This window comes from Cyanistes caeruleus, chromosome 4 (genome assembly GCF_971803275.1).
Source record: "Cyanistes caeruleus chromosome 4, bCyaCae1.hap1.1, whole genome shotgun sequence".
In the NCBI taxonomy this organism is placed as follows: Eukaryota; Metazoa; Chordata; class Aves; order Passeriformes; family Paridae; genus Cyanistes; species Cyanistes caeruleus.
Genome location: NC_141704.1, coordinates 57,810,626 through 57,834,337, shown reverse-complemented (window position 1 = coordinate 57,834,337; position 23,712 = coordinate 57,810,626). Strand labels below are relative to the sequence as shown.

At 43.0% G+C, this 23,712-nt stretch overlaps 1 protein-coding gene across 4 annotated transcripts in view; it reads left to right on the top strand.

Annotated features, from left to right (window-relative positions):
- Positions 1 to 317: 317 nt before the first annotated feature.
- Positions 318 to 23,712, top strand: part of TMEM178B (transmembrane protein 178B) — a 226,811-nt gene continuing 203,416 nt past the window's right edge. Inside the window, exon 1 of one of the 4 annotated variants that reach the window (XM_086884921.1) lies at positions 318 to 3,166. In XM_086884921.1, the coding sequence (XP_086741047.1) occupies positions 2,785 to 3,166 (382 nt within the window). In that variant the 5' untranslated portion in view covers positions 318 to 2,784. The remainder of the gene's footprint in view (positions 3,167 to 23,712) is intronic. The other 3 variants (XM_086884922.1, XM_023937911.2, XM_023937916.2) reach the window with 3 other exon arrangements.

Genomic DNA, 23,712 nt, shown 5'->3' with positions numbered 1-23,712 from the left:
TGCAGATGATTGTAACCTTTATGGCTTGGATGACTGACTTTGCCAGACTCACAATCCTGCAAGTTGATTAGAGAATACAGAACATTTCACACCAAAAATGGTTTAATGACATAGATACTCCTCCATAGGTGCAAATCCCAGTTGATATGGGCCCTGGTTTTGCCAGGTAAAATGGGAGATGTTTTGTTTTTTTCAACAATACTATTTGTTTTGGTGCCAAATATTATGATCCAGCCATATGAGTTAGTTTTTTTCCTGGTGCAGCTGTATTCCACAAAACAATCCAGGAACATATTTCTGATACACAAACAGCTACTACATTTGCTCTCCCCACTGGAGCAAGTATAATTTGGGTGTCTAGGGTTAAAACCTAGCAAAATCCCAGGACTCCCCTCTGGGGTCGAGGGCTGTCACCAGCCCCAGAGAGGCTGTGCTTATTTTCAATCCAGGGGACACAGCTTGGGATTCAGGGGCCAAAAGCTGGTAGGATCCAGCAGGGATCGAGATTTTTGCAGCATACATCTGTGGGGAGGCATTGGGCCGCGGACTTTTTGGTGCAATAGGAGCAACTACAGTATTTGCCATTCATGCTGTGGAGTCAGTGGGAGCCAAATATTGGATGGGGCTAACTTAGTTCCTCTGTCAGCTCCAGGATGCTGTGGTACTCACAGATCAGGATGTGCCAGCATCCAGCCCTTTTTTGGTCCAAGGGAAATGACCATGTGTATTTCTTTTTGAAGCAGTACAGTTCAGAGTCTGGAGGCCTCTGCTTTCTGGATCACACAGAAGGTCTAGAATCCAGGGTTTCTTTCAAGCTCGTTCTCTCTGTTATGTAGCAGGTTGGGATTTTTTTTGGTGCAGTGAGAAACAGCTCCGCTTGTTTTGGATTTGGTTGGCATAATGTAAGGGCTTGTGATCGAGAATGATCAGGATCCAGTTAAATCCAGGTTTTACATTTTCCCCTCTTAAGAGAGTAAGGCTTCGACATTTCCTGCCTGGGAAGTGGTGCAGTTTATCTTTAAGGAGGATAGAGAAATAAGAAATGAGTCTCACGTTGCATGGGTGACATCACTGGCTTTTGGCTCAGCGCTCTGTATGCTCGGTCTGTAGGCTTCGGCCAAGGCTGCAGGGCTCGGTGTTTGAACAAGGAAAGATTCCCAGGTGTACAGAAGATTGGATTTGCTATTATTTGGGTTAAAAACGGTGAAATGAGATTTCTAAAGCTTGGGGACTCCAGCCCGCCTTCTGTTGCACTTGATATCTACAAGATGGGTGAGTTATTCCCATTAAAGAGAAAGGGAGTGAAAATTTAAAGAGAAAGAAATATGTCTGCATATATAACTACTGATGCCGGGGATACGATTCGTACGAAGCTGCTGAGCTAAAAAATCTCATCTCCGACGAGGAGACCGGGCCATATGGCAGAGAAATGGTGCAGCCCGAAAGCTGTTGACAACAGTTAGGGGCTGCTTTCCTCTCCCCGTGTAAGGTGTGTAGCTCCCCCCCACCTCCGCCCCTCCGCCCCTCCGCCCCGGTTTGTTTTGGTTCGGTTTCCCCCGACCTCCCCTCCCCTCCCCTCAGCATCCTCAGCATCCTCTCCGCCAGCCGTAGCCCTGCCTGCCTTCATCTTGCAGATGGCTAACGTGCCGCCGTGTTAGGAAAACTGTGCACAACACATCCCAGCGCCGGGGACGGAGGAAGCTCCTCAGCTGCCGGCGGAAGGGGGGGCAGCAGCGTGTGTGAGTGTGTGTGTGTGGAAGGAGGATGCCGGGGCCGAGGGCAGCCCCCCGCGCTGCCTAGCGGGCGGTGCGCGGCCGGCGGCGGCTCCTGCGGGGCTGCGGCTGCTCCCGCCGCCCTTGCCCGGCCCGCAGCCGGGAGGCGGCCCGGGCGCTGCCCGGGAGCGCCGGGGAACGGAGGCAGCGCGACCTTCGGCTGCCTGGATGACGGCGCCTACGACAAAAGCGGGAGAGTGAATGGCAAGGCTGGCAGAGAGAAGCCGAGGTGTCTCCGGAGCCAAGATGCCAGTGGCTGTCAGCGAAGTCTGCTGAGGGAGAGACCCGTGAGTGCCCGCGTTCCCAGAGCCAGCCGGGGAGGGGATGTTTTAACCACGATTTCAAACAGCAGCAGCAGCAGCAGCAGCGGCAGCAGCGGCAGCAACAACAACAACAGATTGCTCCCCCGCTCTTGCTCCCTCCCTTCCGACCCCGCTTTAAAGCCAAGCAAGTGACCGGCCGTCCAGACGATGATGCTCTTGCTGAGCCACTGAGGAGGAAAAGGCAAGTCACCCGTTCCTGAAACCGGGACAGCTGGCTGCTTGCAAGTGGGAGATGTCAGGCTGCTGAACTTTTCTGTCCTGTGATGATGCTGTAGTGAGCTTGCTGATCTGAAAGCCATCTCTTCTGGATTTCTGAGTGGGCCAGATTGAAAGAGATTAATGAACTGATAAGCCATCGGGTCTCTTCAGGGGGATTCAGCCCTTCAGGCCCCGTCACTCGGGTGCTGGCAGTGCGGGGGTCACTGGTGAAAGGCTGTGCTTCTCCTCACCAGGTCTCCTCTGCAGAGGAGAAGAGGCAGATGAGACTCCAAGACTGCCTCCAGGGCAGAACTTTGTAGTGCTCTCAGCATCCCTCTGCAGCGTGGATGTGAGCCACGGGAGTTTGGGATGTTTGAGGCAGTCTGTGCCAAGTGACACCTAGCAGCTGCTCCGGTGGTTTTTGCGTGGTCTCACCCCCAGCGGCTTTGCCTGTTGTGAAGATGTCCATGGTGTTTCTGTGAAGCTGAGGCATGGCTGCTGGAAGGTTACTGCTCTATGCTGGCCTCTCTTTAGCTCTGTGTGCCCTTGGCATGCTGGCTGTGGCAATCTGCTCTGACCATTGGTATGAAACTGATGCCAGGAAGCACAGAGAGAGGTGCAAGAGCATCACCACTAAGAGAAATGATCCTGGCTTCATTTATAACTCCAACAACAACCTGCCTCTCAGGGCCAGCAGGTCTAGGTTGGACCGCTGGGAAGGGAAACTCCTCTTGGCAAGAAACAGGAGGCAGATCTTTGCTATGAGCGCAGTCGACGAGTGCAACAGACAGTACAACTCCACCAATATGGGGCTCTGGAGGAAATGCCACCGACAAGGATTCGACCAGGAGCTGGAGGAGCTGATTGCCAAAGGTAAGGGCTGTTTTTTTACCAGATGAACATGCCAAGCTCTCTTGAGATGAGCAGGGGCTGAGCAGAGCCATTTGGGCTCACAGATGGGAGCTAGCGTCTCTAGCCAAGTACCTCTCCTTGCAATAGGTGAACTGGCCTGGCTGGGCATTGCTTCCAGAAGCACTGCCAGGGCAATTTCCCACAGGATCTCTACTCCTGAGACATGGGGTTTGGGAGCAAGAAGCAATGGGCGTGAGAACACACACACCCTGGAATATCTCTTTCATGCCTCTCTCTCTAATCTTGATATAGTCTTTCCATCACCATGGTATCAGATTATTTCCACACACAAAAAAAGAAGTATTCATTAAGCAGACACTGGATTTTTAAATTTTCTTTTTAAAAAAAATTGTTTGACCCTGGTGGCTCAGGCAAAGCACATAGTATTTTGTTGGAGGCTACGTATGTCTGTGTTTCATCACTGCCTTTCTGAATGCCCCATCCATCCTGAAATATACCATTTACAATGCTCACATGTAGGCTTTTTCTATCCTCAAATGGAGAGTAAACAAAGAGAAATGCTAAAGAGCAGGAGGAGACCCAGCTTGCTGTTTACACTGAGCTATGCTTTGGAATATTTTCAATATCTGTAAAACATTACATGAATTTATTAGAAAGGAATAATTTTCTCTTGGGGTGGAGATGCTTTTGTTCGCCTGTAGCATTTTTGTGCTATTTTTCGTCTAGTTTTTTGGTCCTTTGTCTTAATTTTTCCCCCAGGGTAGTGGTTCAAGGTGATGGTCATTTTGCCTGAAATGTTTCTTTGATCTGAAGTATAGGAAGGGGCCACATGCATTAACCCCTGCCTAAACAGAAGGTGCATGTTTTGGCAGGATGATCAGGGTTTCAGTGCAGGATGACATCTTTGCTACCCACGGCACGGTTACTCTGTACTACAAAATAACATTTTCCTTCCGTGGCTCTCCTGTTGCAGTCAGAAGATTCCCCATTGGTTAATTTCCATTGTAGTGAAACCATTGCTTCTGTGCCATCTTCCAAAATACTTGTCTTCCAAGAGTGTTCTCTATCCCAAACTCTCTGGATAGCCTTCATTAATTCCCTCCTCAGACATTACAAGTGGAATTATTGCCTAAAGCTACTTACTCAGGAAGGGTATTCTCTCACACCCAGTGTTTGCCCATGCACGTGTTTTGTTCCATGTGTTTTATGAGTGGGCACTGGATGTGAGTAGCATGGTAGAAACTTGTACCAAGCCATCCAAGCAGGTGGTGTACCTGGATCACTGCTTGGGATCTTGCCTGTGTTGCTAGGGACCCTTCATATCCAGCTGCCAGTTAACAACTCCTAGGAAATAGATGGGTGTCTTCAGCCCCATTTGTAGAGGGCAAGCGGACATGTCGAAAGCCCCTCAGCACCCAGACACCCTGCTGCTGGTTCCAGTGCCAAGGGAGTGATTCCTACTCTCTCCTACCTAGGTGAGGATGCTATGTGCTGGGCTGGCCGTGGTGAACTAGATTGTTCTGCCACGTGTGCTCACTGTGCTTGGGGCATAAACAAATTCAACCTTGACAGCTGGCAAACGTGTCAACAGAGCTCACCTTTGCAAATGGAGCTGTGGTTATTAGAGAGGATTTTCATCCTGAAATAAGTGAGAATCTTTCCTCTTTCTCCACCTGCCTTGTCCTGGGATCAGGAATGTCCATTTCTCCTGCCTGAAACAGCTGAAATTGCATGGTGCTGGGTTATGTGTAATGGCAGCTCTGCTAAGCGTTAACCATAGGGAAAAATGTGACAAATCAAAATGAGGTGGTTAAATGAAGGAGAAGGTGGTCTTTGAAAGATCTTGATGTAGTCTGCTTGTGTTTGTGTATGTGTGAATGAATGAGTGTGTGTGCTTGTATGAACTAACTCTAAACACACAGCACACAGCTGGTAGCCAGGGATTCCCCGGGCTCAGGCGCAGTGAGTGTCCCTGCACACACACTCCTGGATATGTGTGTCTGCAGGTGGCCAGAGAGCCACTTCGCAAAGTCACTGCCCCCAGGTGAGAAATGCAACTTGTGCACATAAAGAAGCTGTGTGCAAATATCTGGGTGTGTCACTCCTTGCCTGCTCTGAAGGTTTTCTGATATGCTTCTAACAAATCTCATTGTAGGATGAGAGAAGTGTCAAAGGAGGGAGACGTGTACCATTGAACAGCAGCATTTTAGTTCATTGGATGGCCTTTCTGGGGTGAGGATCTGTCTGTGCTATAGCTCTCAGCCATGATGAAGAGTCACCCATAAATGCTATAGAGGTGTGTGTTCCTTTGCCCCCTCTAGACTGACACACAGAAAAAGCAAGTATAATGGCAATTCAATAAAATAAAGTGTTTGACTTGCTCAGAAATAAAAATGGAGATGTTTCCTTTTTGATCCTCACTTATATGATGAAAGTGTAGAAAGTGTAGTAAGCTGTCCAATGTTGAGAAGAGCTGTGAGTTCAAAGGAAGTCAGGTATTCCAGGTTCATACCAACAGGATCTATCATGAAAGTGAAAACAAAAAGTTTTTAACTAAAGGTTAAAACTAAAAGTATCTCTCACTTCCATGAGAGATACTTTTTTGGGAGTCAGGAGTTGCAGGGATGGGTGTGTGGACAGAGTGTCAGGTGCAGATGTGAGGGGCTGCAGATATTCTCTGTGTGTAGTGTTCAAATAACCTGACTGGGGTTACACATATCCTTGCACAAATGAAATCACCCTGTGAGATCCAGGGCAAATACCTTATAAAAGAGGCTCTTATTGGTATATAGAGATTTAACTCTCTTTCCTCTGTTAATTTAATGTAGTATACCTCTTCCAGAAGTGGATGAACTAATGCAGGTTCTGGCCCCAAATCTGGTGTGTAATGTTATATATAATTGAATATATAAATTTTATGAAGTGTTTTGTTATTCTGTTTGTTTGTTTTAAAAGGTGGACAGGATCTGTGATCCATTTAGTTTAAAACAGATCCTACGTTTTTCCCTAGGCAAAGCTTCCAGTATTGAGAATGGTCTATTGAGATTTGTCTATCAAAGTATAACAAAAAATGGTCATTTAGAGCCTAACTAGCTTTGCAAATACCCTGCAGTTATTCTGCTTATGAACTCTGCTGAAATTAATACAAGCTATAGGCAATGGCTTGTGGCAGGATCAGGAATTGTGGTACTTGGCAATATTCTGATACCAGTGATTTTAAAAACCAGTTCTGTTCCTGAATAGTTTGGGTTGCTTCCGTAATTCTATTCTGTATTTGTTTTTACTTTCTGGGAAGTAAATCAAGACCTTTATGCTGGATTTTGCTAGAAAAAACTGGAGATCTGTTGTTTCAGGTTTTTAATATATAGGTATAATAGATAGTAATGCATATATAAAATAATTGGTCCTATTTTTATTTCTTCTATACTTTTTTGGTATTTTCATGGAACCCATGTGAATATTTCAAAATAATACTATTAGGTAAATAGGCAATGAATTAAAAGAGATTGGAACTGATGCCTTCAGAAGGCTGACCTAGAACAGAGGCTAGACAGGGTTAAGAATTAAGTAGGTATTTATTAAAAGGCATTAAAGGATACACCTTGGGCAGTACAAGAGCCTGGACATGGCCACACCCAAGATGGACCCAAAATGGTCACAAAATGGACAACTGGTCATGAGGTCTCACACTTTTACACATTTTGGTCCATTTACACATTGGGGTTAGTTGTCCAATTACAGCTCCAGGTTATGAAGTCCCATCCTCCTTGTTTGCTCTCTTCAGTCCAACTGTTGTTTATGCTTTTGGGCCTGAAACTTGTAATGATTGTCCTTGGTACCAAGCTGGAAAAGGATTGTTTTGTCTTCCTACCCTGTGAAGAGAACTTACTGGCACTTAACATGAAGCTCAAAACTACACACCTAGGCAGCACAGAATCTCAGAATCTGAAAAACATGAAAGTTAAAACTTAAGGTATCATTTTCCCCTTTTAGTAAGAATACTCAGGGAGAGGCAGACAAGCATGAGACCAAAGACCTGAGGAGTATTCTGAAGCTGAAACAAAATTAGGCAGTTCATTTTTTCTCTTTGTCATCATGAAAAAAATAAATCAAATCAGAAACAACAGAAATGACAGTCAGTAAAGAAATCATTAGAGTTGAACATGCAATCTGAGTTCTCAGTCTTGCTAACTTTTACTCTGCTGAATAATCTATATTTCTGGGAGTGGACTACTTGGACTGAGGGAAAGCACTCTTGTACAGAGGGACCAGTGAAGAAGAAAGAGCTAACAGAGCTGTTCCTCTGATTCTACTTTCACATCTGATCAAACCTTTTAGCATCTCAAGACCAGAGTTTCACTCCTGATTCCTAAAACTTTGCAGAGTCAGGAAATGCTGGCTCTGGGTTTGTTCAGCACAATATTCTGGATTTCTTCTGATTCTCATATGTTTGTCCAGTCTCCTCCACAAACTGGATAGCCTTGCTGCTGGAGGCCCCTTTGAGCATAGTGTTCACTCTGTCCTACCAGATCCATTCTTTGCCTGTTTACTGTGGAGTTTCTAGCAAAAGCAGCAATTTCTCGCCTGAGCGACAACTCTGAGTGAGCCAACCAACTCCAGCACTAAGAAGCCAGAGAGCTGGAATGCAGGTGAGTGTCTGGGAGAAGGCAAAGTTTATGTCTTGCTTTGGCAACCAGTAGTTCACAACTCCTTGTATACAGCTTGTAGTGAGCCAGAAAAAAAAAAAAGGAGCCACAGAGTCTGCCTGCATCCTATGGCAATGTTGCTCAGATGCTTTCCTGCAATAGCTGAGAGGAAAACAAGAAAGGAAAAAAGGGAATTACATCATTTAATTATAAAGGTACAATAAAGTAGATGAAGAAGCTGCACAATAACCAGAGTCTGTTCCATTTAGACAATTACTACTCAGAGGACCTTTCATCTTGCCTTTGGAAGGCTGCCAGTTAAACCTGACTGGATGGGGCTCTGCTGCCAGCCATTGGAATCCAATTTTTATTAAAAAACCCCCAGAATTTACCATGACCTTATTATTTCAACCCTTCTTCTACCTTCCTTCTTCACCTGAGATCTGTGGAAGTCATAGTAAATCCTGTTTTTAAAACATTTTATAGTGAGTATACTTAGCCCATGCCACCAGTGAAAAAACCCTAAAATCTTAGTAATTCCTGTGCAACCTACCTCCACCTGAAATAGTACACAAGATTTCTGGGATGAAAGCATTCTCTGGTTTGGTTTGTCAGATGCATGGCATAACTGAGGAAGAAAGGCTTAGCAGGACTGCTCCAGCCGTCACTAGGGATTATTTATACACAAATGGAAAGAGGCTACTGGAGAGAGGCTACTTGCAGCTATATCTAGGAGCAAAAAGATTTATTTTTGTAAAAATTCTTGCAATACCTTGCAATGCTCTAGATTTGACTTTTAAAGTGCAATGGTTTTGACAGGTAAATTAGGACAGCCATTTTTTTCATGTATCCTTTATACATAAAGACTCAAATGCTTTGTTTAAAATCTGTTCTTGAAATCCTAACTGTTTTCCAAATGGACTCATTAAAAAAGGGACTTTATTGAAGTCTTGATTCTGATCCTAGAGAAGTCAATAGTAAATGTTTTATTGAACATGGCAATGCAGCAAGTTCAGGCCTTTAGTGTTTCCTTTGAGGATAAAATTGTCCCTGGGTAGAAAGGCCAGTGCAAGGTCTGTACTCCTTCCTGTCACAGCTGGAGTTCTGCTGGAGGCATCCACTGAAATTCAGGCAGTAGACAGCACTGGAGTGGAATCTTAGGCTATCCAGGTATTCAGTTTTCCAGTTTTTGATGCTGAAATTATTCTTAGTCTGTTGATGTGAGACTGGAAGTCAAACAACTGAGATACAGCAAAGCCATCCTCTTGTTCAGGGATTTTCTAAAATCCTTTAGTGGATGAAATCACTGGTTCATGTGTATGAGTTCCAGGAGGATTTGGCCCATCATGTTTTGAATAAGCAATCTAATATTTTAATTGCATCAAATTTAAATAGCAATTCATTAAAAAGTTTCTTTGCCACAAGTAATAAGAACCTGACACATTCCTCTGACACATCTGAGATAATTAGTTTGATAATATATATCTGCTAAAAATACTAAGAACATATATGTAGTTTAACAGAACAGCAACGGGTTTTAATCATGACTTTTTAAAGGGCAAATTTCAATCAAGCTGCTGGCTTTCAAACAAATTTGCCAGTGAAGACAAATGGAAATTTTGCCTGAGTAAAAATGACAGGATCATGCCCTTCTCAAGAGAAACTGATATTTGCAGAGCTGCCTGCAGGACTGCATGCTTAATTCCTGTTCATTTAATTGAACATCCAAATCCTTCTGAGAAATCTCAGAATTTTTATCCTTTCTGCCTACTGCTAAAAATTTGTAAAAGCTGTGGAGGAAAGATTTAATATGAGTACAGTTGTCTTCTATTCACTGTAAAAATAAAAATTTGAAAGATAATTTTACTTTATAGAGAAGAAACGGCCTGAATTATTTTGTCATCTCCCACAATAAAAATCCATATTAATATTGCTTTTTCTCACTGAAAAAGTATTTCTGTGCATTTAGAAACGCTTCAAGAGGGGAATGACTTCATTAACTATTGCAGAACCAGCAGGTAGGAAGTCTTTATGTTTTGTAGGTTTAGCAGAAATAATGACAGTCATTTATAATGTGAGTTACTTAATGGCTCATTGCTCACAAACTGCTGCTGGAACTCTTAGCTACACATTTACCTCTTTAGGATCAAAAGAAAGAAATGAGATGGTGTTTCTTAGTTTTTAAGTAATAAATAAATAAATAAATAAATAACATGGATTCTGGAATTCAAGTTCCCTTAACAGATCCTTCGGAATAGAATCCACTTAAAATGAAAGAATATAAATTAACATATTTTCCTGGCAGGAGACAAATCAGAGCAAAAAAATGGAAATTTATCCATTTTCTTTCTCATTAGACCTAGTTATTTTATAAATAAATATTCAGAACTGCCCAGCCGAGCCTGCCTGAAATCATAATCCTTCATAGATAAGTACCAAAATAGATGAAAGAAAGATAGTACTGCAGTTAGGGCAGGGGCTTACAAAGCCAGAATTCAGTCCAAGCTCTGCCATAGTCTTTTTTCATGACCTCAGGCAAGGGACTAAATCTCTCATACCTCAGCTCAGTAGCAGTATAATAGGGATTTCGTTCACTATTAATGCCAGTTCGCGTTCTACCCTCAGATTTACGAGCTTTAATCATGGATCAGAAATCATGGATCAGAAAAATGTCTCTGTCCTTTTGACATGTGGCTGCACTTTAAATATTGGCAGTGAATGCAGCCTTATGAGAGAGTACAACGAGACTACAAAGTAATTATGCTCAGTGTGAGTGGCAGCGCCTTTAGAACACCAGGAGGCAAACTACATTCCTGTAAGCACCACAGATGTGGGAATCCTACAGGAGCTGTAAAGAAGGATAATGAATAAGAAGTGTGGATGTTTATGGGATGGTCTTCCAAAGACTGAGGAATGGCACCAGAAAAGTCATGGGTCATGTCTGCTTGAAATATTAATAAGTAGGTGATGGGGATTGACCTCTTTGGTTGGCTAGCAGGAAGAAGTTGACATTTCCTTAATGAAGACAAGTGGATTACACTAATGAGATAGATATGGGGACAGCAGTCTACAGCTGCTAAGAGAAATGACGTGGTCAGAGTGATGTGTTAGGAAAATCACATTTCTAGCAGCATCCTAAATGGATACATGGAGGGCAAGTTTTGTAAAGGTCAGAAAAAGAAATATTGTAGTAATAAAGGCACGAGGTGATGAGAGCCTGGATGGTGAAAGAATATGCAAATCTTAGATGTCCTCTGGATCTATATACGTTGTGGGACATATGAGATGAAAATGTTGCTGCAGTTCTTGACCAGAATCACAAGAAAAGTAATAGTATTGTCTGCGGTGATCTAGAGGGGAATTACTGAAGAGAGCATATAGTAAAGAAGGAAGAAGACCATTAGGAACTCTGTTCTAATTACAATAAGCTGAGCTTATTATATGTGTGTCCATGAGGAAATATTGAGATATTGTGGGTATGGACCTAGGGAGACAAGTTTGTGTTAGAGGAGTGAGCCTGGAAATTTCTGTGTGGAGATCAGAGCGGAATCTGTGTTTGTGCTTGAAATTACCAAGGAGTGAAATACAGAAAGAGGAAAGCCCCATGAACCCAGCGGATCTGGGAGAAGAAAAGTGTCTTCTGGAGGGCATGCAAAAGGAGCAGATTCAAAGGTGGTGCAATAGAAGTGAGTAAGACCATGATAGCTGAAGAGAGTCACCGCTTCAGGTTTAAACAGCACAAGAGACTACTGCAGGTAGCCAGTGTGCTGCAGCAGGTGAGAACAGAGTATTCAGTGCTGAAGATTGCCCAGTACCTTAAAGTAAAAACTTTAGCACTGATTGCAAAGGAGAGGAAGATGCAGTGAACTAGTGGGGAGGAGTCCAGGACACGTTTGTAGTTGGCATATTCAGAGAGGTTGGTGGGGAAGGGAGGAGAGGAAAAGACATGGTATTTATAGAGGAAAATAAATGTTTTAAGATGAAAGAGTGTTTTAAGATGAGAATATTTTAAGAGGAAAAGAAGCTGGATGGTATTTGTGTTATGAGAGTAAAGAGGCAGAGGGGCGTGAGAGGTCAAGGCAAAGAGAGAACAAGAGGACAAGAGCAGTGGTAAGGAAAGGCAGGAGGTAGGGTAAGACTGGCTCAGTGGCAAATAAAAGAAAGGAAGAGAGCCACATAGGAGGTTTTTCATCTGTAGGAGAGAAGAATGGGAAAGGAGTTGTAGGAGGGGAAGAGGAAACAGAAGGTAAAGTGGCTGGAATAGGAAGATCATGGTTTGTCATTTTCTCATGGAAGAACTGAGTGAAATAGTGCATGACAGCTGAAGTGGGGGCTGGAGAAGGCAGGAGGGCCTGAGGAATGAGCCAAATGTGGCAAAGAGGTGATTGTGACTGTGTGTCTGAGATTTAACTGGAGTAAAGTCTAGGAAACAAGCAGAACTGAATGGGGGAACAATGCATTATAGCGAAGAAAGTCAGGCAGGAGGGTTCCCATCAGAGATGCCCTGCTGTGTGAGGAATAGCAGAAACCAGCTGGTATGGATCAGCTGGGATTTGGGGTACAGGGCAGGAATAGCTAGGGGAAAGCAAAGCAAAAGGTCTGTGAATGAAAGAATGCAGCACGGATAACATCTACATGCAGAGAAAGGAAAGGAAAGATAAAGAGGGTGGTAAAAGAATAAGGGCAGGCAAGAAGTCCTTGATGCTGATGATCTGAGGTGACAGAAAGGCCTAGAAGGCTTAGTGTGAAGAGGTGGCTGGTGCTTGTTGAAAGAGTCCAGGGGATTGTCCAGGTGGTGGAGGAGAAGGATGGGGGGAAAACACAGGGTTCAATATGGAGTCCTGCTTTTTTGGTGACTGACTGGATCAAACAGAGTTGTACACTGAACAGGGGAGACACTAAGACATACAGCTTAAAGGGCAGAGAAGTCACTACCACTGACTCTTCTATAACTTGCTCTGCCTTCCTGCTGTGAGTTTATCCTGTGTAGCCTTACAGAGGTGTAAGCATGGCTGCCCCCAGCAGAGTTCAGCAAGTTTGTCCAGTGCTTGTAACAGCCATACTTCAGTCTCAGCTAGACCCTCAAAGAAGATAAATAAATATTAAGTATTAATTCAGGATATTTTCCATGAAGTGGTGTGTGTGTGTGTGTGAAGAATGGTATTTGCATAGCTGGGGGTTTTAAGGAAAAGGAATTCCAAGATGTCCTGTATACACAGCAATATGTATCCTGTTAAGATATCCCAACAGATTAAGTGAAAGACACAGTCTCTCATTGAAGCCCTTATTTAATTCTGAGAGCTTTTGTTGGGTTTGAGTTTTAGCAACAGACTTTTCAAAAAAAGCTTCCTAAATGTATTTCTAGACTTTCTAATAGGATGAAACAGTTATGCTAATTTTATTGGATAACAAAAGCTATTTGAAAAGATCTTTCTGTCTCAATATGAATGTATTATTCTTGTCTCTGTGTCTGTAATAATCAGTGCCTATCTTTGAGTATGCAAAAGAACCTTTATAGTGTAGTTATTTTTTCTTTCTGCCTAATGGTCACTTAACAACATAAATATTATAACAGAAACAAACACAAAAAAAAAGGAATAAAAAAGTCTTCAGATGTTACAGCTGTAGATAAGGGTCACTAGGTTGATTTTGAAAAGGTGGTGATTTATGGTAGCTGATGATCCAATTACATTGCTTTTTTTTAGGTGCTTGAGTGGCCCTGATTAAGAGAGTACACGAATACTGTTCTTGCTTTTTAAACATAAAGGAATTTGAAGACTGGAATTATCCCTGTTTTACACAGAGGACAGTTGCTCAACAATGCAAAAGTTCTGCAGGACAACAGTTCACATTGGAAAGAAATTTGTCATTGTTGAGCCTTAATTACATATTTTACGTTAAATTTCACCCCCTTTCTATTTACCAGTTCCCAAGACTGCCCAGTTTTGCTTATTGATATTCTGTAATGGTTAAAGAGAAAAGGAGGAATGTTTTCGTGATCAGAGAGACAAAGGAGCCAGCCAACAGGAACAGGGGAAATGGAAAAACTCAAATAACTTAATGGGCTCAAATTGGGAAGTTGGACAATTTCCATCTCAGTCTCCTGAAAGATGTGACATTGCAAATCCAGTAAAAAGGATTTTCAATAAATCTGTCTAATTAGGGTGGTACATTAGGAATGAAAAGTAGCAAATCTATATTTAAAGAAAGGAGCAAAAGTTGTCTGGGCCACAGTGGGCCTTTTAGTTTGATCATAATAATACCAAGCAGTGTTTAAAGTAAGTTCTAAAGGAGTGATTAATTAAATGCACAGGCAAAAATGAAATAAACATGGGAGGTATGTTTTCCTATTTGAAGTGTGCCAAACTACCCTGATATATTTTGCTAGGAAGATAACGGGGGTTTAAGATAAGGAAATGCCTTAGACCTAAATTATCAGGATTTTGGTAAAGGATTTTATATTCTGCCCCTAAGGAAATGGTTTGTTGCAATATTAAGGTAACTAGTACACAATTTACTGAGTGCTTAAGGAACTGAGGGAAGGCAAAAAGTGCTGAGAGGGGACGTATCAAGATGAAGGCAACAGTACAATTCCTGAAGTACAGGAATTCTGTGCAGCATCTTTGCACAGAAGTTAGCAGAGCTCATTGAAAGAACTTTAAGCTAGATTTGAAGGGGGAAAGAGATAAAGCCAGGCTTGTTAGAGATAAGCCTGAGAGCAGCAGGCTGATGTTTTAGGGACAGTGTGCTAGCAAGGCCCTTTGGTTTGCTGTTGCAGTGGAGGTAAAGATTGGAGATCCATAGGGCAGTAAAGACACAAGATTAGTGGTGTGCTGGAAGGAGAGATTGTGACCTTTGGAGAAAGAGGCAGGCAGCTCAGGGGGACTACAAGGATGAGGATATGGAGGAAAGAAATTAGAAGGGCCAGATTCCATCTAGAATGATTTGATGACTGTAAAGACCTTTTCTAACTTAAATATTTCTATGATTCTATGACATATTGCCTACTATGCAAGAAGAATGAACAGAGTGCTTTCCAATATTGTGTGCTTGTGAAACATCCATAGGACTGTGAAGGATTAATTTATTATTGCTGTTAATTCTTTTTTTTTTCTCCTATGAAAGAACATATTCAGCTCTGTATTGATCAGGACCTGATGGAAGGGGTGTTTGTCACTGAGCTGCCTGACACCAGCCACAGGTGTCTGGTGAGAGGAAAGGGACCTAAGGCAAATCCAGCTGCATTATCCCAGCTGCTTTTGTCTTTAGATCTGAGCCACACTTTGTTTCATTCCTGTGACATCCCACACATTCAGGAAGGACTAGAGATGGGGACTCTGAGCACTTAATGCATACTTCACCTCTCCTTGAAATAATGTGGTTAGTAGGGTCTTTGTTTCCTGGCTCCCTCATGTTCTTTCATTTCAGACCGCGTTAGCTCAACAACAACAAAGGCCTGTTAGAGTCTCAGCTATTTATATTCATAAGCCAAGAGAATGCAGAGCCTTCAGCTTCTTCATTAAAACAGTTTATGTAAAATAAAAGAGAATTTCCTTACTATATTTAAATGTTCAGAATGGCTGGCAGCACCAGAATTAAACTCATCTTCACACATATTTAAATTATCATGAGATGTGTATTTCAGTTCACAAAATGTTCAGCCCTTTGGCTGGTGATGTTGGATGAGTTTCCTTATATTGGGATGGATTTTGGCACAGGATCCACCACCTTATGAGGACTAAACACCCACTATGTGCCTCATTCACTTGTGTGTGAAGCAGGAGACCACAGTCCTCAAAGAAGTTTTTGGGAAAGGTCTTACAGAGAACATAAAGGCTCCACAGCACTAAAGGTAGGAAAACATCACATGGGATGGTGTTTTGGGGCTATAATTCAGCTCCCAGGAATGGTGGAAGCATGATGACATCAGTACAGAGCAAGACAAGTGTGGATACTCTTCTTGTCTGGAAGTTCAGAGAGAATTGTCTAACACTCCCAGTGGCAAAGCTGCTTCCTGCACTACTGGAAAGATCTGTTATCCAGCCTTCTGCCTGAGCACCTGTGGTAGCAGGGCTGTATCTGAGGAGGATCAGAGAAGGGATTCCTGTTTTCTCTTTCCACTGAGGAATGACCACAGTCTGATGAACAGGCCCAATTCTGCTTTGAGTGAATGGGAGAGGGTGGTAGCAGAGACCAAGCAAGGGGAGGCTGGAGTTTGATGGCATTACCTCTACAGGCATGTCACATATGTGGGGGAGCAGCTGGATTTGAGGTCTTGTGCCTGTGTGCTGAGCTGTGTGAGTGTGAGCTATGCTAAGCCACCACACACCACCGAGGGTTTGGAACAAGGGCTGAGATTAAGTGTTTTTCTTGGCTCATTTGTGTAGACTTAAGCCACCCTTTTTCAATGAAATAATATTTTGTGCCCAAGAGGAAAGAGGAATCCTTTCTACCTGGTGTCCTGAGGAGCCTCCAGTTTTCAAATGCTATTCTTTCTAACTCATTGATCCTGGTGGGAAAGGTAGTCACAGACTCCCAGAGCATCAACTTTGTGGGGACGGGAGCAGGACCAAATCTCACTGACCACTCCATAAGGTCCATATTTATCAGTGATGAAGTGGCTGCAGAATGGGCCATGTCTTGGCCTCTGGTCCTGGAAAATACCATTTGGAGAAAGAATGGGCTCTTGTTTCAAACATTTTTTTAAACAGAAGGTGTAATTGGGAAGAGTGTGGCAATTTGTTTAAGTGTCTTCCAGGGAAGGAGGGAGAGGAGACTTGATTGCTTGGAAGGAGGAAAGATGTTTGTCAGTGTAAGGTCTCCCTCAGTCTGATGGCAGTGATGGCAGTGCAGGGATGGCCTCTGCTTCTCCCTCAGTCTTTCCTTCTTGTCCCCTGTGCTGTTCTTATGGGTGTCCCCTGCACTCTCTGCCACACCAGAACTTGTGGCACATCTTTCCCCTCTTGCTCATCAGTTATTGTTAGCAGCCGGCCTGTGACACAGTGACTAATTGCATTATCAATGCCTTCAAATGAAGAAGCAGCAGGAGCAGGAGCAGATGAACTCTTCAGCACCAAAGTCCTCTTTGCCCATGTGTGACCCTAAGAATACAGGTGCAAAGGGAGAGAAAGGGGAATGAAGTAGCACTTCCTTTACTGGAATGCTGCCCATAGTGCTGAGGTATGGCCAAATCTTCAACTCAGGCTCTGCTTCACTTGCTGCCAGCCTTGCTTCCATCTGAGGGGTCTTGATGTCCATTGGGTTGTGTTACCAGGGTGTAGTGTTTGGCTGGTGGCATTAGGATGACTGGAAAGGCACAGCTTCTTTAAAGATTCTCCTTCCTTTGAATGTAATTCATGGCATTTTGGGAGTTCCTGAACTTGAGATTTGAGGTGACCTGCACTTGATTGCTATGGTTGGATGGTACATTGTACCTGTCACCTGGAAAATTAGGTTCTTTGAATATTCATCTTGGGCACATGAGTTAGGCACTGAAATACCTCCTCCGAGGACTAAGGTTCTTCAGGCTGCTTGTGATAATGCTTCATTGCATGTCCTTAGTATCTGTGTTTTGAAATGAAATCCAATTTTTTAGCTCTCAGAAGGCACAAATTGCCTCAATTATATCTATCCTGGTGGCAATTTACACCAGGGTAAGACTTGGTTCTAGTACTTGGGGACCAAATATGACCATTTCTCCACTCATTTCAAATCTTTCTTTCCAGGGTTTTGGTCTGTGCTAAAATGCAGGTCAGTGCTCCTGAGTTTAAGTTTTAATTTGAGGAAGTTTCACTCTCCACCAGACCTATGGCAATGATCTTCAAAGCTGACGTTGTGGTTTAGGCATCTGGTGCACACATACTTGAACCAAAAGATAGAGGCAACATGTAAAGAATTGGATGTGAGTGGAATAAATAGGTCAGGAGTTCCCTCTATGGTCTTTAACAGTTTCTTTTACCATCAGGCTGCTCCTTTTCAAAGATAATATATCATTTATTTTTCCTTTGTTTCTAAGGGCGTGGGAGCTGAGAAGTGACTCCTCTGACATTTTAGTAGATCGCTGTAAAAATATGGAGAAAGTTTTCACATAAAACATGTAAGTTTACCCATCACAGATGCCAATCTGGTTTCAAAGGATTTAAGAAGGCCTATTGTCTGCCATGCTGTTTTTTTGTTTGATATTTTTCTGTTGATATATTGTCTTTGTAGCTTTTTCATCTGCTAATTGATGTATGGCTGTATGTACCAGTCGTTCAGCTGTGCTCCAGCTTTACATTAGAAGCACTACTTTGTTTTTTCATGATTCTTATGGTTTTATTTAAAGGCTTAGGGAGATAAGTCTGAAATAAATTTGTAGCTTTCATGGATTAAAATAAATTTATTGAAGTGAACCAAGGGAAAGCAGAGATGCAGTGGGTGCCTGAGCCCTCAGGCAGCCTGGAAAAATGACTTAGCAAGGTGATCACAGTCACTGGAGCATCATGTTTTAAGCCAGAAGGTGAACATTCAAATTCACTGATAAAGGGGAGGTCAGAGTGAGAATGAAACTACTGGGACTGAAAACTTGGAGTTGTGGAGAAGAGAAAATGGTGGCAAGGTTAGAGGAAACTTATGCAAAGAGAGAGGGGAAATAGTGTTAAGAGAATGGAAGCACCAGTAAGGAGAGACAGCAGTGGCTGCAAGGGGAACAGGACTTTTGTTGAGTGTGAAGGCCAGGATCTCTCCTTGAACAAATATTAAAGTGACAAAAGGTACATAAAGACCATGTTTCCCCTTTGGCTGTTAGCAAACTGTTGGAAAAAAGGTTTTTCTAGACATTGTGGAATGTGTGGGAAGAGCCTGAACTCCAATGATGCCTGTGAACCAGACCCATGGTAAGATTTTCCTAATAAAGATGCATTTGTGTCCTTATTGTAGTAAGGGCAGGACAAGAGCAAACCTGTAACCAACCTTTTTCATCTTCAAAGGTTAATTTCACCTGCCATTTCTGTCCTTGCAGAGCCTCCTTGGGGGCAATTCTTCCAGCAGAACACTTTTGATCGAGTTTTGCTCCAGAAACTGAAGCAGGAGCCAGAGTCCTCTGGAAAGCCCTGCATATAAATATCTTGTTTAGTTAGTCTAATAAAGGTATTACTAACAGTGCTGCTTGGAGGATTTATTGGGGGATTTCACTAAGACAGTGTTAGCAGTGGAATTATAGTCATTCTCTGGTAAGACCTTGTCAATGCAAGAGAAAATAACATTGATCCAATCAGAGATATTTTACAGGATCAATGTAATATTCTCTTGCATAATCACAACCAAAGGATTATGGGCCTGTGCTGGGAGTGATGAAGGATCACTTGACAGATCACAGCCTCATTTGTTCTCATCCTTTTAACTGGTGAAGTACGGGCAGTTTTTAAAAGTCTGCCTTTATATCCCTGTATCTTAAATACATCAGGGCTCCTTTGGGCCACAGGCATTATATATTCAATCTATTGCTTTTAAACAATATTTTTGGCTACATACATTTTTCATAGCTGAGACACACTGAAGCATCTTGGTATGACCTTGAGACAATTCCCTCTGCAATCCAGGAAACCAATGTACACAAAATGGGAAATGAGGCCCCGAGGTGAGCAGGGAGGAGGAGAAGACAAATCAATATACAGCATGAGCCTTATAACCAAAACATCATAAGGGACTCTGAATAAGTTTGCGTAATTGAGCTTTTGGATAGTGCAGCAATTCCTCCAAGGGGATACCAGCATTGCAGATGACAGTGAATTCAGGAGGCTCAAGAGCATACTGTGGTATGCTGGGAATAAATCATTATCAAACGAGTCCTCCTCATTGTTTACACTATTGTCTTTGCATTTTTTCAAGATCCCAGGACTGCTCTATTGCTTTAATATCAGTGTTGTCATGCCTTGTGAAAGCTCTAAATCTCTCTACCGGTTGCAGCTGCCTAGGTATTCCCTTGGCTGTAGGCAGGCTTCTTCTGCTGTGGAAGAGAAACAGCGTGTTTGATAGCTTCACCACATTTGATGGAATGGTTCCTTTGGATTTGCACGTACATCTCAGTAAAGGATGGAAAGGGAAAATGGTGGCTGAGGTGCAGAGCAATGGCTCGGCTCACTGATAATATCAGGGACCATTCAAACTCCAATCCTGTGGTTCCAGATGACTTCAGCTGCAGGGCTGCAAAAGTTATTTGGGGAAGAAAAACCAGCTATTACAAGTGACATTTAAAATTAGATGGGACATAGCTCCCATGAAATACAGCAGGCATCAGCTTGTTGCCATCAGGACTAAGACAGACAACTAAATATGTCCCTTTTTCAGTCATGGGCAGAGCCTAGCCTGAATCAGAGCACACAGCTTTGCTAGGAAGCTGTGACTAACATGAAGCATGTGTATTGAGGAGTATGTGAGAGGATGCAGGAGTCTGTTGGAATTAACCCTTTAAACAAGCTCAGGCTGGGAACAAAATCTCCAGGAGTGTGTGGTCTCTGCAGCTTTACCTTGCACCAAGAAGCTTGGGAAGGGGAAGAGGAGGCAGGGTCACAGATCAGGCAGGTCATAGCCTCCAGGCAGCACCAACCCTGGCAAAATCCCCTGGCTGGCCTTGTCCTTGCAGGCTCATGTTTGGCAATGCAGGTTTTCCACAGCCATCACTGTGGGGTGATTTGCAGAATAAGTCTGGTTTGACAGCTCCCTTTTGCACAGCCCGGTACCTCCTGCTCCCTGTGGCACGTGGCACACGCCCCCTCCTTGTGCAGACTGTGACCCCCTGAAATTCTGCACCTCTGGGGGCTCCTGCTGCCCATGGGGAACTGCTCCTGCTTTGCTGATGGCCATTTCCATGGGATGTAAACCCTGGGACATTGCCATGGGTCTGGTGCTGTAGGTAGCACCAACATGGGTTGCCAGAATCATTAAGTGAGAGTAATTGTGGTGCCATTTTATTTTTTTTCCCTTGCTACCTTGAATAATCAGTGATCAGATTGCTTCTGCAAAATGCAACGCCAAAAAGTAATTGGTGATAATAATTATTCACTGTATCAACTCTGGCCACAGAGCTTTGGCCTTTAGACAGTTTTTATATCCTTGCAATTCATGGGTGCCTGTCATTTGTTCTGTCAGTGAGTCTGCAGAAAATCTGTATTAAAATGAGCTTAGGGGTTCAGACCTAAACCTAGAAAAACATGAAAAATCAGAACAAATCCATGCTGATAGACAGTACTTTGTTGTGCAAGTTCAGGATGGACCCTTATATGGGATTTTCACTCTTAACTCACAGCGTCCTGGTGCTGAGAGTTAAGTTAGATCATGGATATTTCTGGACTCTGCGTATTTTCATGTTAGTGGATCCATAGGCATATGATGAGCACACCAATGTAATTTGCATTTTAAAGTAGTCTTAAATAAGTTCTCATGTCTGCATCTGGGCTTTGAGAAGACTGTGTTCCCTGGAGTTAGCCCAGGGCAGCGTGCTGAAGATCACACATAGCTTTTACTCTGTTCTTGCTCAGGCAAAACTGCTTTTAAGTCCAGGGGACCTAAGTCAACCTTGCTGAAGTTGGAAGCAAGCATGCCTTTGACTTCAGTGGGACATACATTTTGCCCAGCATTAATTTTTGCTTGTGAAAAGTCTTAAGGAAAAAATGGAGGAAGGTCTTCTAAACTAAATCTCCCAGGGACTTACTAATCACTCCTTCTTGCACAGGTTCACTGCCATGTGAGTCCCCTGAATTATTACCCTGAGCGGAGCAGGAGGCTTGCCTAGAGAAAATGACCTATATACAAGGCAAGTGCCATGTAACACTTGCAGTTAATGTTTTATTTGTTGGTGTAATAAAAGCATGTCAACAATTCAGTCTTGCCAAATTCCATTTGCCTGTTTGGCTGGGATATGTATTTTTTTTTCCTGAGGAGAGAATAAAATTATGTTCACTTGTTTCTTTACTACGCTCCTGGCAAAGAAGATTTTGTGCCAGGGCTGATAAATATTTGAGTGAATTTTTTGAGGTTGTTACTCTGAACGACTGCCCAAAAAAAGTTAAAGGAAAAATAATCTAAGACTTTATACCAATTCATATAACTACCTTTACAAGTAAAAATATCAGGTCTTTAACTGAATAATCCAGTACACCTCTGACATTGTGGTCTTTCTTAGAACTTATTTCTTCTGTGAAAGCTGCAAATGCAAACGTTCCCTTTCAACCAGTCTCACTCACAAATAAATAACGCCTGTCTTCCTTGGTGCACATTATGTCAACCAAACCATTTCCATCGTCTTAGGCTTGTTACTTTTTCATTTTTCCCAGAGGGATTTGCAATCATCATGAGTCACTTTCCATTCTGACTTGTAGCCCAAGCAATTGAAGGCGAGTGCGAGGCTTCGATAAAAGCTGCTCACTGCAGATAAGTGTGACCCCCATTTACAAGCAGGTGAGGTCAGGCCTTTCCTTCGTAACCTTTTAGGGAGGATGCTGATCTTTCAGGCTATTACATAGGCTAGAGAAGCATACCATGATGCCCATGTCACTGAAATTTTTATACCATCCCATCACAGTAGCAGCTAAACACCGACACGCACAACTCTGCAAGGAAATAACAGAAACTGTCTGCAATAGATATGCCATGTATTATTAATTACCCAGCTGAAGCATCTGTAGTAATACTTGTACTATGGGCTCTGCAGTTCTATTCCCCCCCACCCTTTTAAGCACTTATTTGAATATTGTTATTTATTTTAAGTTGCCTGGTGATGGCCAGGCTTGAGGAGCTTAACTGTGCTGTAGGCAGGGGAAGCTGAGCCCTTGTGTGTGTGCGGTCCCTGCCGTCACGCGGGCTTATTCAGCAAAATGGCTGATGTGGGGACAAGATGTGTAAATCAGCCAGTGCTGCAAGAAGAGCACTTAATTGAAGCTTTATCAAGTGCCTGCAGAGCTGACCTCAGAGCAGCAGCTGAACCGCAGTTGGGATGGGAGCAAGCCAGCAGCTTTCACTGATTACTAAGCCTGTGTGCTGGGGAAGGATTTGCTTAGAAAACTTGCCTGCTTTACCCATGGGTGGCAGAGCACTGCATAGCTAGGGGTGACTTAAGTCATTCTGCCTAACTCACTTAAATTGTTCCTTTCAACACGGATTCAGAGCGTTCAGTACACTTTGATAACTCTGTAGTTATGTACCGGGGATTTAAACTAAAGCCAGGCTGCTGACTCTCAGGGTCAGCACGGTGCTAACATCACAGGGGGTGTCAGGCCATATGGTGATATGATGGCAAATTCAGGCTTGTGAAGTCTTTCTGTGCTGGTCTGGCATTGGAAGAGTGGATCCAGCGCATTTCCTATCCCCTCTGCATGAGCATTTCCCTGCTCTGCACGTCTGCAGTTGGGTATGCAGAGACAGGTAAATATCCAAGAGTTGTAGATATTTGCCTGTTGAGAAATGGATCCCACTGAACTGCAAAGTACTAAACAAAATAAAGCCCTGAAGGCTGAAAGCAAAAGGAGAGCTTTGTGAAAGCAAAATTTCACAAAGCTGAAAATAATGGAGGACCAAATTAATTTGGAGATAAAATCTAAACACTCTTGACAGGTAATTGGGAACTTATCAACAACATTCTACTACATGTCTGCAGAAAACTATAGTGCTATATGTGAGAAAGAAGACAGTATTGTTAAAAACCACAATAGCTTAACTATGAGGGGAGGCAAAAATAGCAGGAAATAAAAATTGTGAATGGGCCTTTTCTCACATGCAGGAAGAAGAAAGGGCAACACACTGAAATATCTGGAAATTAAAACCTTGGAACAATAACAGCTAGGTAGGAGAAGAGTATGAGAAGGAAAGCAATAGGTAGCTGTGTCGATACAGGAACCAGAGCTCCAAAAGTTATTAAAACGCAGA